The sequence below is a fragment of the Podarcis cretensis genome (assembly GCF_951804945.1).
Source record: "Podarcis cretensis genome assembly, chromosome: 2".
Classification (NCBI taxonomy): Eukaryota; Metazoa; Chordata; class Lepidosauria; order Squamata; family Lacertidae; genus Podarcis; species Podarcis cretensis.
Window position 1 is genome coordinate 122,373,733 of NC_137171.1, and position 18,680 is coordinate 122,392,412.

Consider the following 18,680-nt stretch of genomic DNA (forward strand, 5'->3'; position numbering starts at 1 on the left):
GGGCAACCAAAATGGTCCAAGGCCTGGAAACGATGCCTTATGAGGAACGGCTAAGGGAGCTGGGCATGTTTAGCCTGGAGAAGAGGAGGTTAAGGGGTGATATGATAGCCATGTTCAAATATATAAAAGGATGTCACATAGAGGAGGGAGAAAGGTTGTTTTCTGCTGCTCCAGAGAAGCGGACACGGAGCAATGGTTCCAAACTACAAGAAAGAAGATTCCACCTAAACATTAGGAAAAACTTCCTGACAGTAGGAGCTGTTCGACAGTGGAATTTGCTGCCAAGGAGCGTGGTGGAGTCTCCTTCTTTGGAGGTCTTTAAGCAGAGGCTTGACAACCATATGTCAGGAGTGCTCTGATGGTGTTTCCTGCTTGGCAGGGGGTTGGACTCGATGGCCCTTGTGGTCTCTTCCAACTCTATGATTCTATGATTCTATGTCCTCTTTTTCCAGGATACGTCCTCTTTTTCATGGGTATGTAAAATGAGAGTCGTCATAGAGATCTACAGTTAAAAGTAGAAGTCGGCAAATGTGTCCACTTTCTTGATCTTCAAAATATGGCAACCCTAGAGCCTTCATTACATATCTTTAAGCTCCTGGCGAAAATGTTTCTCTTCAACCAGGCTAACAGTCTATGGTCTTTTAAATGTGTTTGTGTGAGGGGGATAATTTTGTTTTCATTAAGTGTTTTGTGTTCTCATTTTGTATTTTTATGTTGTGAACCAGTCTGTGACCTTCTGATGAAGGGTTGTATACAAATTTAATAAACAATAGTGATAACAACAACAACAACAACAACAACAACAACAACAACACTGTACTATGGTCTTTGGATAAAGGGCAGTATACTAAATGAATGAATGAATGAATAAAATAAATCTTCAAACCTTTCCCAAGGGACTATCACAGAGAAGAATGAATAAATTTATATTTGGAGCATACACTTTATTTAATACTGAACTGTTAAGTTGTTGGCAAAAAAACCAGACTAGCATCTGAGGTACTATCTATATTCACGGGCAAACTATAACTAAGCTACAAATATTTTACGGAAAAAATTATTCAACTGAGTGTATTTCAGGAGCTCCTTAAGCCAATATATTGAAAACTAAAAAAAAGAGAGGCAGCAACTCCTTTTCCATAGCTAAAAGAGAAACCCCAAGAAACTAGAAAAAGGACAAGCACATCTTGCAGTTTCCAATTCATTCCTCTAGGACCTATGAAATTAATGAAGCAATTTAAATTATTTAGTTATTTCAAAACCAGATATTTAGAAGGAACAGCTGCCCCTGTAAATTCTTCCACACACAGGGGCCTGTACATCTAGGCCTTATTGCTAGCAGGGGAAGTGGGGAACATTTTGAATCCTCATGAAAAAAAACACCAGAGGGAATTAGTGTTTATACATTTATTTGACTGTGGTCCTGCAGGGGCTGTTGCTTTGGAATAATAATAATATTTATTATTTATACCCTGCCCATTTGTCTGGGTTTCCCCAGCCACTCTGGGTGGCTTCCATAAAAACATTAAAATACAATGATTCATCAAACTTTAAAAGCTTCCCTGAACAGGGCTGCCTTCAGATGTCCTCTAAAAGTCAGATAGTTCTTTATTTCCTTGACATCTGATGGGAGAGCTTTCCACAGGGAGGGAGCCACCACTGAGAAGGCCCTCTCCCTGGTTCCCTGTAACTTGGCTTCTCGCAATGTGGGAACCGCCAGAAGGCCCTCGGCGCTGGACCTCAGTGTCCAGCAGAACAATGGGGCTGGAGACGATCCTTCAGGTACACTGGAGAAAATCCCCTGACCCTCCAAGGCCTCCAGAGAGGGGGGGGGCAAGAGAGAATTGTTTGGATCCTTCAATTCTAGTGCTTTTCTGGAAGAGAGGGGAAGGGAAAAGGTGGAGAAAATCCACTAGATCAGGGTTTCAAAAAACTTGGAACAGTCTCCATCTGTTTTCTTTCGGACTACAGTCCCCATCAACCCTGACCACTGGTCCTGTTAGCTAGGGATGATGCGAGCTGTAGTCCAAAAACAGATGGAGACCCATGTGGGGGGGGGGGGGAGCTGCTGTCATGAGCTTGTCCTACACTCGAGTAGGACCCTGGCAGAGACACATGCCCAACTGGCATGTTCTCTCCCTCCTGGTTGTTCGGGAGCTTCAAAAGCTTTCTTCTGCCCGAACATCACATCGGCACACTTAGGCTTCTGCAGAATTTGTGCAGTCCGTGTAACAGAACTCAGCTACTCAGCATTTTGGCTAATCTACTAATCTACTTTACTTACAATGGGACGCAGGTGGCGCTGTGGGTTAAAGCCTCAGCGCCTAGGGCTTGCCGATCGGAAGGTCGGCGGTTCGAATCCCTGCGGCGGGGTGTGCTCCCGCTGCTCGGTCCCAGCGCCTGCCAACCTAGCAGCTCGAAAGCACCTCCGGGTGCAAGTAGATAAATAGGGACTGCTTACCAGCGGGAAGGTAAACAGCGTTTCCGTGTGCGGCTCTGGCTCTGGCTCTGGCTCTGGCCAGAGCAGCGATGTCACGCTGGCCACGTGACCCGGAAGTGTCTCCGGACAGCGCTGGCCCCTGGCCTCTTAAGTGAGATGGGCGCACAACCCCAGAGTCTGTCAAGACTGGCCCGTACGGGCAGGGGTACCTTTACCTTTACCTTACTTTACTTACGTATTAACACACACGGAGCACTGCAACATGACTCCCTCTCTAGAGTCAGACAGCAAAGAGAGAACAAAGGACAATACAGTGGTACCTCGGGTTAAGTACTTAATTCGTTCCGGAGGTCCGTTCATAACCTGAAACTGTTTTTAACCTGAAGCACCACTTTAGCTAATGGGGCCTCCTGCTGCCGCCGCGATTTCTGTTCTCATCCTGAAGCAAAGTTCTTAACCTGAAGCACTATTTCTGGGTTAGCGGAGTCTGTAACCTGAAGCGTATGTAACCCGAGGTACCACTTTAGTCCCACTTCACAGAACACAGTAACACAAACATCCTGTCTCTGTCACTTCCCACTCTGTGGAGTCAAAACATACATCGTCATGTGACAGACAACATTCCCATGACTGCAATCATGGAGCAGGAATTCATAGGATCATAGAGTTGGAAGAGACCACAAGGGCCATCGAGTCCAACCCCCTGCCAAGCAGGAAACACCATCAGAGCACTCCTGACATATGGTTGTCAAGCCTCTGCTTAAAGACCTCCAAAGAAGGAGACTCCACCACACTCCTTGGCAGCAAATTCCACTGTCGAACAGCTCTTACTGTCAGGAAGTTCTTCCTAATGTTTAGGTGGAATCTTTTTTCTTGTAGTTTGGATCCATTGCTCCATGTCCGCTTCTCTGGAGCAGCAGAAAACAACCTTTCTCCCTCCTCTATGTGACATCCTTTTATATATTTGAACATGGCTATCATATCACCCCTTAACCTCCTCTTCTCCAGGCTAAACATGCCCAGCTCCCTTAGCATCGTTTCCAGGCCTTTGGCCATTTTGGTTGCCCTCCTCTGGACACGTTCCAGTTTGTCAGTGTCCTTCTTGAACTGTGGTGCCCAGAACTGGACACAGTACACAATTCTAACAGCTGCTCTAGGACTGAGGAGAAGTGCCCAAAGAGAAACAATTGGGGGAATTGTTAAGATTCCCCAACAGACATCTCGCCATCTTCCCCCTTAGCAAGTCTGATAGCTGGCTCTGCAATGACAGGAGAAGAGCAGATGCCCAGACAGCCCCTCTCGCCTTTTGGCTTTGTAAGGGTTAAAGCGAACCGATTTGCATTCCTAGAGAGGAAGGGGACCAGGAGGGGAGAAGTGCAGAGTCCTCCAGGAGAGAAAGCACCTCCCTCCCAAGCTGGCTTTTCCCCAGGGGGAGGAACATGGTCTTTGTCTCTCCCAGCGCTGCATTGGGGGGACCCTTCTGGGATCCGGTGAGTTGCTGTTCCCCCTTTATTTTGTGCATTTGGGCGAAGGGGAGTCCCAGGGCTGCAGGAAGAAGAGGGTGCAAAGGCGACCTGATCCATCCAGGATGCTCCCCTCAAACAGGGAGGGCAGCCTTTTTCTCTCCCTCTGTGCAAAGGCAGGAGATGCTATTTGAAATATTGCAGGGAGGGGAGGATTAAAGGTTGCTCCCGGTGCAAGTGTATCTCCAATTGAGCTTTGATTAGATTTAGTGGCCCCTCCCCGTTAAGGGACGCAGGTGGCGCTGTGGGTTAAAGCTTCAGCGCCTAGGACTTGCCGATCGAAAGGTCGGCGGTTCGAATCCCTGCGGCGGGGTGCGCTCCCGCTGCTCGGTCCCAGCGCCTGCCAACCTAGCAGTTTGAAAGCACCTCCGGGTGCAAATAGATAAATAGGGACCGCTTACCAGCGGGAAGGTAAACGGCGTTTCCGTGTGCGGCTCTGGCTCTGGCTCTGGCCAGAGCAGCGATGTCACGCTGGCCACGTGACCCGGAAGTGTCTCCGGACAGCGCTGGCCCCTGGCCTCTTAAGTGAGATGGGCGCACAACCCCAGAGTCTGTCAAGACTGGCCCGTACGGGCAGGGGTACCTTTACCTTTACCTTTACAAAGCACTGCTGAGAATCATTGGAGGCTTAATCATCAGAGGAATCAGTTGAAGGAGAGAGTATTTAAATGTCTTTTAAAAAAAAATTAAATTCAAAATCTGTAACACAAAGCATCTCCCCATGCTTAGTGCTATGTACCACTCAGATATTTTGCACCAAAAGTGAGAACACCCACCAGTTTGCCAACCTTGAAAAAGAGCAGCACATATTGTTTCTGTTCCGTTTCACATTTTAAACCTACTTTACTCCTGCTTCATTTTGCTCATTAACTGTCTTGGTCCAATCACTAATGCTCTGCTCAACCTACCTCACATTGCTATTGCCAGTTGTCAGTCACAGCTCTGACAGTCCCTCATTGTTTTCAAATGTGTGGGAAAAGGGGAGGAGTCAGGCTGACGGCTCTGACATCGTAATAATACGGAGCCTGTTTCATATCTCAGGGTGAAGAGGTTGTGAGATCCATCTATAAGGATGCTGAGATCAAGTAGTAATTCTTGGCCTACGTTTTGAGAAATGCTGGCATAGAAGGTAGTCTGCATATTTTTGCTTTTTAAGTTTCCTTCTAGGAGAGCTGGAGACTCCTACTGCACCACTATAATCTGGCCCTGGGTTCTAGCGAAACTCATCCAGGCCTGCTCGGATAATGTTTTCCCTTTCCTGACAGTGTAGCAATCCCGTAACACAGCAGTATCTTTGTTTTGTAGGGGTTGGCATCACTTCTAATTAGGACAGACTGAAATTGACAGAAGACCAAGGAACTCCTTTAGACATCTTGGAGGCTTTCTTGGGGCACAGATGGATGAGCAAAACTCAGCTGGCCCTGAAGCAGGAAGAGGCTGCAGTGCCATCAAACCAGGGAACTCTGGAGTATGCTGGAAAAACTCAGTGCAGGAGGTCCTAGGTGAGGATACTCTCATTTCAGATGTGCAGCGGCAGCAGTTCAGAAATTTCTACTACCACGAAGCCAAAGGACCCCGAGAGGTTTGCAACCAACTCCATCATCTTTGCCGCCAGTGGCTGAAGCCAGAGCAACACACAAAGAATCAGATCCTGGACCAGGTGATCCTGGAGCAGTTCCTGGCTGTCCTCCCCCTGGAGGTGGAGAAATGGGTGAGGGAATGTGGAGCGGAGACCAGTTCCCAGGCGGTGGCCCTGGCTGAAGGTTTCCTCCTGAGCCAGGCAGAGGACAGGAAGCAGGAACAGCAACAGGTGAGAGTGTTTCACTGTGATGGCTCCAAAGGCATTCAGAATGTCAGGGAGGGTATCTCAAAATTCTCTGCTACTATCCCAACATTTTTTGGAAAGCATCCAGATGAAGGTTGTCCAAAAACCTCTGTCCTTCCTTCTCCTCGATCTCTGTTTTGACTCCTTATTACTGTTTCAGGGACAGGATCTGCTTGCAAAAATGGACACTGATTTCCCTGAGATGGAGATTATTCCATTGGACAGCAAACAGAGGCCACTAGGTAAGGACGGTTGGGATGTATCTCAGTTTGGTCTCCCTCTGTTGCGTGTGAAATAAATCTAGGGGCTCTTCGAATATTTGGCGGCAGATGAGACTTCCCTGCAGCCTTTTTCACTGCTCCCAATTTCCCTTATATGTTTTTACACAGCTGATAGTGTATATAGAATGTATATATTTGTAAATGCTCAAAATATTTTTTAAAGGCCCATTGGTAGCTAAATGTTTATCACTTCACCCCTGAAACAAGGAAGTGCTCCTGGCTACCTACCACATTTTTTTTTATCGCAGGTGACTGGATAATGCTGGCAGGACCTCCTCAGCCATCTTCTCTTCACAGTGGAGGGGAAGCAGCTTCTGTGGCACTGGATAAGGTAGGGGTGGCAGATCAGTGGGGGAAAAGAGGCTGGGGGCATCCAGCATATCTCTGTCCCCTTCTTGCCTCCCTGAGTCCGAATACACAGTTCTATTAAAACCTTAAAATAAACAGCTGTTTTTAAAAAGTGCAACACAATGATCTAATCAGGAAAGGCTTCTTTTTTTCTTTTAGGATCCAGCATCCTTCGAGGATGTGGCTGTGCATTTCATGGACGAGGAATGGGCACTGCTGGATCCTGACCAGAGAGCTCTACATACGGAAGTCATGGAGGAGACCTGTGGGATCCTGGCCTTACTTGGTAAGGCTCTCAGTGGCTTGATAATATCTGTCGTGAATTATGAATTATTATGCACGATCAATTGCAGATAAATTTGATGAACCCCTATATTCTGATGTGGTTCAGCAGTCGCCTACAGTAGCCAGGATTCAATCTCCCTGTAGTTAACCTTGAATGGGCACCTGTGTACTGTATTTCCTTTCAAGATGTATCCTCCAGTTATGCCCATTTAAGCAATTGCCTGACTGGTTTTTACTGCCCTGGGAGTAAGCTGGATCTGGCCTGCAGACCCTGTGAGTCAACCAGCACCCCTGCACATGGGCCAACTTGGATAGGTGGGCAGGGATGACCGTCTGTCAATCACTTACCATTGTTATGACATGATGTGACAATTTGAAAGGAGCAAACAACCCCCCCTTGATGGCCAACTGTCAACATCAGTCTGCAGATCTGGATGGAGAATGAATTATCAGGATGGAGAATGCAGCAGATCCCAGTGGAGCTGATCAGCTGATGGCTAGGGAAGCCACTGAAAGTGAATGGTGGGGCCTAAGTTTTTATTTAATCATGTTTGTATCTTTCCTTTGTTCTTATAAGTTCAGAAGGTTATGCATGCACTTGAGACACACGACACGAAGATCTTTTCTATGCAAAGGACAAATCATAGAATTGTAGGGTTGGAAGGTTCCCTGAGGGTCATCTAGTCCAAGCCCCTGCAATGCAGAAATCTCCACTAAAACATCCATAACAGATGGCCATTCAACATCTGCTTAAATTCTTCCAACAATTAATAGGGAGCCTGTTCAACTTTCCAACAGCTCTTACCTTCGGACAGTTATTCCTGATTTTTTTATTGTTTTTATAAAAAAAATTCTAGAAGGCTGGGGAAGAAGAAAGGTAGGGAGAGAGCAGGGGAGAGAGAAGGGGGGGGTAGTAAATCGAAAATTATTCCTCATGTTTAGTTAGAATCTCCTTTTTTGTAACTTGAATCCACTGGTCTGTGTCCTACCCTCTGGAGTAGGAGAAAACAAGCTTGCTCCATCTTCTATGTGACAGCCCTTGAGATATTTGAAGGCTCTCATATCTCCTCTCAACTGTTCCTCATAAGGCTTGAAAAATTGCATTTTTACATAATTTGAGGCTCCATTTCCTTCTAAGGCTCTAATCAGTTTCTGTCTTCATTGCAGGTGGTGAATTGGAAAGCAAGACTAAGGGAGACTACTACAAAATGTATACAGTAGGAGCACCATGTAAACATTGGGAGTGTGGACAGAGTTTCCACCAGAGCTCACTTCAAGGAATTCATAAAGGGGAGAAACAATATCAGTGCTTGGAATGTGGAAAGACCTTCAGTCGGAGTGACCATCTCACTTCCCATCAAATCATTCATACAGGCAACAGACCATATCAGTGTTTGGAATGTGGAAAAAGCTTTAGCTTGAAACATAATCTCACTTCCCACCAAAGAATTCATACCGGGAGGAAACCATATCAGTGCTTGGAGTGTGGGGAGAGCTTCCGCTGGAAGAAAAGTCTCACTTCCCATCAAGGAATTCATACAGGAGAGAAGCCATATGAATGCTTAGAATGTGGAAAGAGCTTCACCCAGAAGGAAACTCTCACTTCTCACCTAAAAATTCATACAGGGGAGAAACCATATCAGTGCTTAGAATGTGGAAAGTGTTTCAGTCGGAGAGATCATCTCACCTCCCACCAAATGATTCACAGTGGGGAGAAGCCCTATCACTGCTTGGAATGTGGAAAGAACTTCAGCCAGAGTTCACATCTCATGACCCACCAAAGAATTCACAGCAAGGAGAAACCATTTCACTGCTTGGAATGTGGAAAGAGCTTCAGTCGGAGCAGCCATCTCATGTCCCATCAGATGATTCATACAGGAGAGAAACCATATCAGTGCTTGGAATGTGGGAAGAGCTTCCGCTGGAAGGAAAGTCTCACTTCACACCAAAGAATTCATAACAAAAAAAATTCCTTCCAGTAGCACCTTAAAGACCAACTAAGTTAGTTCTTGGTATGAGCTTTCGTGTGCATGCACACTTCTTCAGATACAAAGAATTCATGTAGGAGAGAAAGCATAGAAGCTGTCGAAGCTGGGGGTCAGTGGACCTGGCAGGACTGCTAAGAAGTCAGAGGTGTGCTGCAAGTAGCAAGGGGTGAATTCCACAGTTTAAATGTGTCCTTAAATGTGTGCTTAAATCGGCTTTCCTGCTGTTTTGAACATCTGTGTGTCCTTGAAGGAAAGGAGGGAAGCTGGTGAATGGTGGCGGCAGCATGGTAGTTTTAGGCCTGGGGTGCCATGGTTACCTCCCGAGATCCTGCCACCACCAGACATATGATTAGGAATCCCCAACAGTAAATATAGACTAAACCAGGGATAAGGGACCTGTGGCCTTCTTGTTGCTGTTGAGTATGGACATGTGGGGTGGGGGGTTAGAGGGGGAAGAAAAATGCAACACAACTGATGTAATTCTTTTGTCTGTCTAAAAAGGGCAATGTAAGAACATTAATTCAGTGGTCTAACATTACCTGTCTGCTGTTTTGGTTCCCTGGCTTGCACCAGGAAGATACGTGGCATAAAGATGGGAGGACAGAGGCTCAAACAAAGATGTGCTCTCCCAAGACCACATTCCCAGCATGTGTGCAATCCTGTCTCAGCGACGACTACTCTGGCTTGGTCATGTATGCATCATGGAAGATGTCAGGATCCCCAAGGACATGCTCTATGGCAGTGTTTCCCAACCTTGTGCCTCCAGCTGTTTTTGAACTACAACTCCCATCATCCCTGACTAGCAAGACCAGTGGCAAGGGATGATGGGAATTGCAGTCCAAAAACAGCTGGAGGCACAAGGCTGGGAAACACTGCTCTATGGGGAGCTGGCTTCAGGCATTGGGCCTGTTGGCAGACCAACTCTGTGTTACAGAGACGTCTGCAAACGTGACATCAAGGCTGACAACAGTAACCCTGCATGTGGGATAGCCTAGAGATAGTCAGATTGTGGGTATGGTCGGCCAATTGGTGCGAAGGGAGGATAGAACTTTTTTTATGTACGCTACAACAGCAGCAAGAATACTCATCGCAAAGTATTAGAAGACACAAGAATTACCCACCCGAGAAGAATGGCAGATGAAAGTGATGGACTATATGGAACTGGCTGAGATGACTGGCAGAATCCGGGACCAGGGAGAAGAGTCAGTGGAAGAAGAAATTTAAAGTATATCTTCAAAAATATTGTAAAATTAAGGACTGTTAGAAAGATGTTGGAAAAAGAAAATTAGATGGCTTTGGTTGAAATGACATAAAGGATTAAGTAAAGACGAGTTGATGAAATTGACGAAAAGAGAGGATGTTAAATTGTAATATATTATATTAAACTACTTAAATGAAAATAAGGTTGGAAGGATTTGCTGAAATAACGATTTGAATTAGAATACAAAATTGGGAGGTGAGAGGAAGTCAAGGAAATAAGTAAAGGAATAAAGTTATGTAAAGGTTTAATCAGTTCTTTTTATTTTTTAAGTGGATGTATTTTTTCTTTTTTGGTGTTGTTATTTCTTGTTGTATTTTGTATTTTTCTTTTCTTTTTTTTTGTTATTCTTAAATTTTGAATAAATATTATATATATATATAAAAGAGATAGTCAGATTGTGTATCCACAGCAGTGACCCTAAACCTCCATTCCAGCCAAATTCACCCACAACCCAGTCTACCTCTTAGGGACAATCTGCCTTGGTATCCCAAATCTCCTCTAGTTGTAATCCTCGATGCTGGGACAGTTTGGCCAACTTTCACAAACACCCTTGGGTCACCTTCCTCTGGTACAGGCATGTCCAAAGTCTGTTTCAGGGGCCTAATCCTGCCTGCTGGTCGATTTAATCCGGTCCCCGTGGCAGTATATGCCCTGGGGTAAAAAAAGCTCAGCAACTTCAATCCTAAAAAAAAGCTCAGCAACTTTGGTTGGCCCTCATGAATGTTTATTTCATCAAATCTGGCCCTCTTACACAGGGCAGCTTCTCAGACTAGCTTAGTCCCCAGCTCCCTTCTCCTGATTTTCCACATACAGTGGTGCCTCGCAAGACGAAATTAATCCGTTCAGTGAGGCTCTTCGTATAGCGGTTTTTTTGTCTTGCGAAGCAAGCCCATTGACAGCTTAGCGGATTAGCGCTATTAGCGGTTTAGCGGCTTTTAGCTGATCAGCTGATAAACGGCTTATCAGCGGATCAACTGATAAGCGGTTTAAAGGTAAAGGTAAAGGTACCCCTGCCCGTACGGGCCAGTCTTGACAGACTCTGGGGTTGTGCGCCCATCTCACTTAAGAGGCCAGGGGCCAGCACTGTCCGGAGACACTTCCGGGTCACGTGGCCAGCGTGACATCGCTGCTCTGGCCAGAGCCAGAGCCAGAGCCGCACACGGAAACGCCGTTTACCTTCCCGCCGGTAAGCGGTCCCTATTTATCTACTTGCACCCGGAGGTGCTTTCGAACTGCTAGGTTGGCAGGCGCTGGGACCGAGCAGCGGGAGTGCACCCCGCCGCAGGGATTCGAACCGCCGACCTTTCGATCGGCAAGCCCTAGGCGCTGAGGCTTTAACCCACAGCGCCACCTGCGTCCCGATAAGCGGTTTAGGGCTTAGAAAAAGGGGGGGGAAAGGAAAAAAACCCCGCAGGAACTTGCAAGACATTTTCGTCTTGCGAAGCAAGCCCATAGGGAAATTTGTTTTGCAAAGCGCCTCCAAAACGGAAAACCCTTTCGTCTAGCGGGTTTTCCATCTTGCGAGGCGTTCGTCTCGCGGGGCACCACTGTATTAACATATTGTGTATTAATATTTAGGCCTTGGCCATTCTCCACTGTATTAACATATTGTGTATTAATATTTAGGCCTTGGCCATTCTCCACTGTATTAACATATTGTGTATTAATATTTAGGCCTTGGCCATTCTCCTCAGCTTTTCTCTCTGGTCTATTCCTCACACTTTCCTTATAAACTCCCTATCTCGCAACTGAACTAAACGCTGATAGTCGGCTTCCAACTGACAGGAACCTCCAACCAATCAGATTGTGCTGATGCCCAAACCAACCAATCAGACTGAATTCTCAAAAGCAATCCTCTCTCAGAACCTGCCATGGAAAACTACTGCTATGCAGGCTTTGCAACCTCATAACAACACAAGGCCTCAAACCTTTAGTCACAGAATATTTCCCCCCTTCAAAACAGAAACGTGAACTAATATATAAACCGCAGTTGCCGAAAAACATAGTATAGTAGTACCTCGGGTTAAGTACTTAATTTGTTCCAGAGGCCAGTTCTTAACCTGAAACTGTTCTTAACCTGAAGCACCATTTTAGCTAATGGGGTCTCCTGCTGCTACTGCGCTGCCGGAGCACGATTTCTGTTCTCATCCTGAAGCAAAGTTCTTAACCCGAGGTATTTCAGGGTTAGTGGAGTCTGTAACCTGAAGCATATGTAACATGAGGTACCACTGTAAAATTATTTAGGTAGCTAAGTAAAGAAAGAATTGTGTAATTAATTGTGTAATTTTTTTATTTTGTGTAATTATGTAATATACCCTTGCTCAATGCCTTTAAAAATATTTAATATATTCTCCACCTTTCCTCCAAGGAGCTCAAGGTGGTGTATATTCTTCTCATGAACTATCCATAAACAGTGCCTCAGTCTTATTTGGATTAAGGTTTGCTTTTTTAGCTCTCACCTGGCCAGTCCATTCCCAAGACTAGACCAAAAAAAATGCTCAGAGTGTGGGCACCCTCAGGTACTAGACTGGAAATGTAGCACCCTGCTTGTGGTTAACGCTTAGCTGGAATGAAATATTCAACGCAGCAATAGAGAAATTAAAATAATAATTTATTTGTCAGACAAATAAATATGAGGCACAGTGGTATATGGTTACCAAGCTCTGGCCTGCCCTCCTGCCATTCTGGCCAGCACTTATATTTCCTTAATCCAGCCCCCTTGCTCCTCCTGTGGCTGCCTCTGTCCAATCAGCCTGGTTAAAATTCCTATTGGCTGTTTGCTAGAACCAATCACAAAAGATACACCCATTTCCTCTTGTCCTTTTATGGGAAACAAAAAGATATATATTCTTCTATCTATAAATGACAAATAAGTAGTAATATATCTTACATGTGTCTCAACAAGGAACCTTAATTACCAGCTCACCTCGCCCTATTGCCCTCCAAAACAGATAAAGGTAAAGGTACCCCTGCCCGTACGGGCCAGTCTTGACAGAATCTGGGGTTGTGCGCCCATCTCACTTAAGAGGCCGGGGGCCAGCGCTGTCCGGAGACACTTCCGGGTCACGTGGCCAGCGTGACATCGCTGCTCTGGCGAGCCAGAGCCGCACACGGAAACGCCGTTTACCTTCCCGCCGGTAAGCGGTCCCTATTTATCTACTTGCACCCGGAGGTGCTTTCGAACTGCTAAGTTGGCAGGCGCTGGGACCGAGCAGCGGGAGCGCACCCCGCCGCAGGGATTCGAACCGCCGACCTTTCGATCGGCAAGTCCTAGGCGCTGAGGCTTTAACCCACAGCGCCACCTGCGTCCCATCCAAAACAGATGGTTAATCTTAAATTTTTATCTTAAACAGATGTCAAGGATCATCATTGAAAGATCTCCTTCCTTGAAGGTCTTTTAAACAAAGGCCTGACAACCAGTGCTCTAATGATGTTTCCTGCTTGGCAGGGGGGGGGGGCTGGTGGCTGATGGCCCCTGTGATCTCTTCCAACTATATGAAATAAGAATCTAGCATAAGGATTTAACATTTCTTAGTTTCTAATTCCTTTGCATAATTACATTTAAGCCAATATATTTTTAATACATAACATAGATAGCTTTTTAGAAGAATAAACCTTTTCAAAGTAAGGAACAGTTTCCAGCCTCAAAAATAGAAAGAAAGAAAACCTATCTTCTCCAGCCAAGCCAGTTGCCTTTTTCACTGCTCTTGACCTTTGAACCTTAGGAAAATATGGCTCAAGTTTAATGGGAGGCACATGGTTTTATTTTACTATTTACCCACTCTTAATTATGTTTATCTCTTTTTTTATATTCTGTAATATGTAGGGTCAGTGTAACCTTGGCTGTCAGCCTGTAATTCCCTTTTTACGACTTTGAGAATTGTTTTCTGCTATAAATCAGGGGGGCCCCTTGTCTAGGAGGAAAAACATTGCCAAGGTTCTTGGGCAGCTGCTCTTCTGCCTGGCATGAACATTTGAAAATCTTTAAGCTCATTTTAAGATACAGGCCCTGATCAAAATATAAGCTTGATAAAAATGCAGGCTTATGATTAGATGCCTCAGAAACACCTTCAGATTATATTCAAATGTATTCATATAAAATGTGAAGTTTGGGCAGTGACTGGCCCAAGGTCACCCAGTGAGCTTTGTGGCTGAATAGGGATTTGAACCCTTGTCCCCAGGTCCTTGTCCAACCCTCCACAACACAACAAGTACATAAAGAATAAAGGTTTTGGCCTGGTGGAAAAAGTGAGGTGTGAGCTGGGGTGTTTTTTTTTTGTTTTGTTGCTGTTATTTATAATAATTGTTTGTATCTTTTTAGATCTTACGTGGAAATTGTTCAGTTTTGTTGTGTGCCTTTTGATGTCCTTTATTTAACCATGATCACTGCAGATGGTGACAGCAGCCACGAAATTAAGAGGCGCCTGCTTCTTGGGAGGAAAGCAATGACAAACCTAGACAGCATCTTAAAAAGTAGAGACATCACCTTGCCAACAAAGGTCCGTATAGTAAAAGCTATGGTTTTCCCAGTAGTGATGTATGGAAGCGAGAGCTGGACCATAAAGAAGGCAGATCGCCGAAGAATTGATTCCTTTGAATTATGGTGCTGGAGGAGACTCTTGAGAGTCCCATGGACTGCAAGAAGAACAAACCGATCCATTCTTAAGGAAATCAGCCCTGAGTGCTCACTGGAAGGACAGATCGTGAAGCTGAGGCTCCAGTACTTTGGCCACCTCATGAGAAGAGAAGACTCCCTGGAAAAGACCCTGATGTTGGGAAAGATGGAGGGCACAAGGAGAAGGGGACGACAGAGGACGAGATGGTTGGATAGCTACAAACATGAGTCTGACCAAACTGCGGGAGGCAGTGGAAGACAGGAGGGCCTGGCGTGCTCTGATCCATGGGGTCACGAAGAGTCGGACACGACTAAACGACTAAACAACAACAACAACATTTAACCATGACAACTTCTTTTATTACATTTGCCATTATATACATCTTTTCATGTTTAATGTTTTATTATGTATATATATTTTGCATATGCTGGAAGCCGCCCAGAGTGGCTGGGGCAACCCAGTCAGATGGGCGAGATACGAACAATAAAATTGTTGTTGCTGTTGTTAAAATGAAGTTGATGATTATGATGATCAGGGTGGAGAAAGCAATACAACTGTTGAGCTTTCCCGGCCAGCTTCCTCAGGTCCACACAGAGGAGGCGATGAGATGCAAGATGCAAGAGGAGATCTTCCTTGAGATGCAAGAGGTAGATGCTTGGCCACGGGTCCTGCCCATAGCTGTCAACTTTCAGATTTGAAAATAAGGGATCAGCAGCCTCACCTGTCCCGGGGACAGTCTACGGGATATCTAACAATCCGGGATAGCAGCGGGAAACGGAGCTGGAATAAGGGAATTTCCTGCAAAAAAAGGGAAGGTCGACAGCTATGGTCCTGCCTTGCTGGGGAGAAAGTGGCTGGACTTCTTTTGCTGGGGAGGCAGCTTTTGGGACACCCCCTTCTGAGATGGGGTGAGCTCCCCGTTGCGCTGTGGGGTGAAGGGGAGTCAGAAGGCTACCAAAGCAGAACCTGGGAAAGGCAGAAAAGGGGTGGTGCTTCTAATTGGAAAGTCGGGGAAGTTTCCCATTGAAAGGACACCCACCCATCATCCCCACAATGCCAGCCTGTGCAGTTTTGACGTGGCCAAACCCTGAGCAGAGAGGAAGCTTATTTAAGAAGGAAAATGGGCCCAACAGGTGTCAAGGGTTTGATTTTTTTAAGGGTGGGGAGCTGGGGATAATAAAATACTGTTGCAAAATTAAGAAATATGATTTATTCACATATTTACACCTGAGTTTGGATGGAGCGAGTCCAGATCTTACAGCATGGTCATCTTAAGAGGGGCTTGTGCCCCACAGCAGTGCAGCAATGAAGTCCAGGGCATCTCTCCCAGCCTGCCTTCAGCCAGCCTGCCAAAAGATGGATCTCTGCCTTTTCCTCTCCCCTTCTTCTTCCCAGCACACCTTGCTCAAAACCGTATTTTCCTTTCCCCTCTGGTTCTGATAAACGATGATGATAATGATGAAGGCAGGCTTTGGGTGAGGCAGCTCTGGTATAACATAGCCAAGTTACAGGGAACCAGGCAGAGGGCTTTCTCGGTAGTGGCACCCACCCTGTGGAACGTCCTCCCACCAGATGTCAAAGAGGAAAAACAACTACCAGACTTCTAGAAGACATCTGAAGGCAGCCCTGTTTAGGGAAGCTTTTAATGTTTAACACACTATTGTATTTTAATATTTTGTTGGAAGCCGCCCAGAGTGGCTGGGGAAAACCAGTCACATGGGCGGGGTATAAATAATAAATTATTATTATTATTATTATTATTGTTGTTGTTGTTGTTGTTGTTGTTGTTATTGTTATTATTGTTATTATTGTTATTATTATTATTATTGAAGCCCATCACCTTGGCAACCTCCTGCCCAGGCCCAATAATTCCTTTTCAGTTGGTTCATCAACACCTTTTTGCCTCTATCCAAGGTGAGGCACTGGCTTGGAAAGGAAGCTTAGCCTGTATTGTTCCACTGGCCTGTAATCTCTCCTTCAGTGTTCCAAGTTATCAAAATGATATATTAATTTCTAAGGTTTAGGGGGTCCCTCCCCCAAAATACATTTGCAGAGCAGAGCTAGTGGATTCAAGTTCCAGTTGGTCGTGTTGCAGGAAAAACCCCACCCCCCAATCATTCAGTTTGTACAAACTCCACACAAACATGACATACGCTACGCTTCTGTTATAAATTAATAGAAAATCAACCATACATCGGATCTGCACCGTTCCACTTTTATTTTACTCCATGAAGGAAGGACTACAAAATGGGGAAGGTTTGATACAGGCTAGCCATAATCCCTTGAGCATCCCAGCACATACACAGGAGCCCTGCCCAGTTGCTATGCCAACCCTGATGGACCTAGACAGAAGACCATCAAGGTCACAAAGGACTTGCATATGGGAGTGGATTCAACACGGACAGGAACAAAGGACAATGATCAGATCTTCCCTCTGGGGGCAGGAAACTGCCAACTCCCCTGGTCCTCTGGAAATGACTCATGGGGAGGGGGAAAGGAGGAACCAGCCAGGTGACAAGATACTCAGGTTATCTTCACAACTCCTCCCTCAACCCCTCCTTTCTGTGATGTGTCAATGATGTAGTTCTAGGGGTGTAGTTTGGGGGATTAGTAACTAATAAAAGCTGGGGTCTTCTTTTGTTCAGGGCTTCCATTTTGTTTTACCTGGTGGCAGGTGGGAGTCCTGTCGCGACAGTCTTCAATAAAGACCAAGCCTGCTGGCTGCTGTTTTGCTCTGGTATTCCTGGCTGGGGTCCTTGTTTTTTTTTGTCCAAGAGAGCCCTCAGATTTCTCCATTAATAGTCACAAAGAAAAAGCTGGTCACTTGGGAAGAGGATGTTGCCACCCCATATAGAATTACAATGCTGGAAGTGACCCCAAGTCACTTAAGTGCCAACTCCCTTCTGTGCAGGAATCAAAGCAAAATAACCCCTATGGATCTGATTTACTGCTCTTGGGTACAATAGGAACCTCCATGTGTAGAGGAAGTATATCGGATAGCAAATGCCACACAGAGAAGTTATTGTGCTTTTCCAGTGAACAATTAAATTGTGCCTGAATTAAGGGGGGGGGGAAGGTTATGCAAATGTAGGGTTTTGGGGGTTTATTTGCTTAAGATAGTTGAGTGGGTTAATAAACTGCCTACATGTACGAAAATTAAGTTGCATTTTAACATTCAACCATCCCACCCAGTATTGATAGTTGCTTCTTGTATACATTTGTGAAAATAGTAATAGAATATTTGGAGAGAATTTCTGTAGTTCGGGGGCAACTGAAGAAAGTTTAGTTTGGGCTTTTACTTTGGGGCTTTAAAAACTTAGAACCCGAAGAAATATATACCCTCCCAAGGGATTATGTGTCTGCAACCTGAGACTTCTCCTGCATGGAAGCTGGGGAGTCTCCTGACCTGTCTTGTCATTGAGCAGCCTCTTCTTCCACCACTGTTTCGACTCTTCCTCCTTCCCCTGCTTTGACTCCCGCCTTGTGGGCCCCACCAAACCCCATAAATTGCTGGTCGCCTCTCCTGGGTCACCCCCTGGGCCCCCTGTCACACGCCTCAGAGCCCGGCCAGTCCCTGACAATCTGCAAGATGGTATTTTGTATTCTTTGCCGATTACAAAAAAATGAAGCTTTTGCAGAGGAAGTCTGGATAATCTCGGGCTGCATGCACACAACAGTTTATTCCGTTTTCCCGATGTTTTCCCGTTAATTTCCGCATTGTATTTGAGCTTTCACACAACACAAAATCTACTTTCAGAAATATAGCAGAATATACCGTATTTTTTGCTCTATTGGACGCACCGGACCACAGGACGCACCTAGTTTTTAGAGGGGGAAATCAAGGAAAAAAATATTATTCCCCCCCCCAGCCCCAAAGAGCAACGGACAGGCTGCGTGCTTCCTCTTTAGCCTTGAGCAGCATCTTTAGCCTTGCACAACGGGATGGATCGTGCCCGCTGTCCACCGGGGCTGGACTAGATGACTCCTGGGGTTCCCTTCCAACCCTGCAATTCTGTGACCTCGGAAGTTGTTGGGGGTCTCCACCACTGGAGGCTTTTAAGCAGCGGTTGGGGGACCATCTGTCTGGCATTCTTTAGCTGTGATTCCTACATT

General features: G+C 45.7%; 3 protein-coding genes across 5 annotated transcripts in view; 2 read left to right on the forward strand and 1 right to left on the reverse strand.

The window, feature by feature from the left end:
- LOC307208767 (zinc finger protein 202-like) overlaps positions 1 to 18,680 on the reverse strand; it is a 76,184-nt gene that overhangs the window by 32,084 nt on the left and 25,420 nt on the right. The gene's annotated exons all lie outside the window — the stretch shown is intronic.
- Positions 1 to 18,680, forward strand: part of LOC307208537 (uncharacterized protein) — a 100,116-nt gene that overhangs the window by 9,711 nt on the left and 71,725 nt on the right. The window contains exon 7 of one of the 3 annotated variants that reach the window (XR_013835189.1): positions 3,085 to 3,219. The exons of 1 other annotated variant lie outside the window; for it this stretch is intronic. The gene's annotated coding sequence lies outside the window, so the exon portion shown is untranslated. Of the gene's footprint in view, positions 1 to 3,084; positions 3,220 to 18,680 lie in introns of those variants that run through there. One more of the 3 variants, XR_013835190.1, reaches the window with a different exon arrangement.
- Positions 3,845 to 8,684, forward strand: LOC307209843 (uncharacterized protein; the record flags this gene model as incomplete). The annotated part of the gene is made up of 5 exons (XM_079965207.1): positions 3,845 to 3,930; positions 5,269 to 5,773; positions 5,949 to 6,030; positions 6,318 to 6,400; positions 6,577 to 8,684. The coding sequence occupies exon 5, from the start codon at positions 7,911 to 7,913 to the stop codon at positions 8,682 to 8,684; it is 774 nt and encodes a 257-aa protein (XP_079821333.1). The 5' UTR covers positions 3,845 to 3,930; positions 5,269 to 5,773; positions 5,949 to 6,030; positions 6,318 to 6,400; positions 6,577 to 7,910.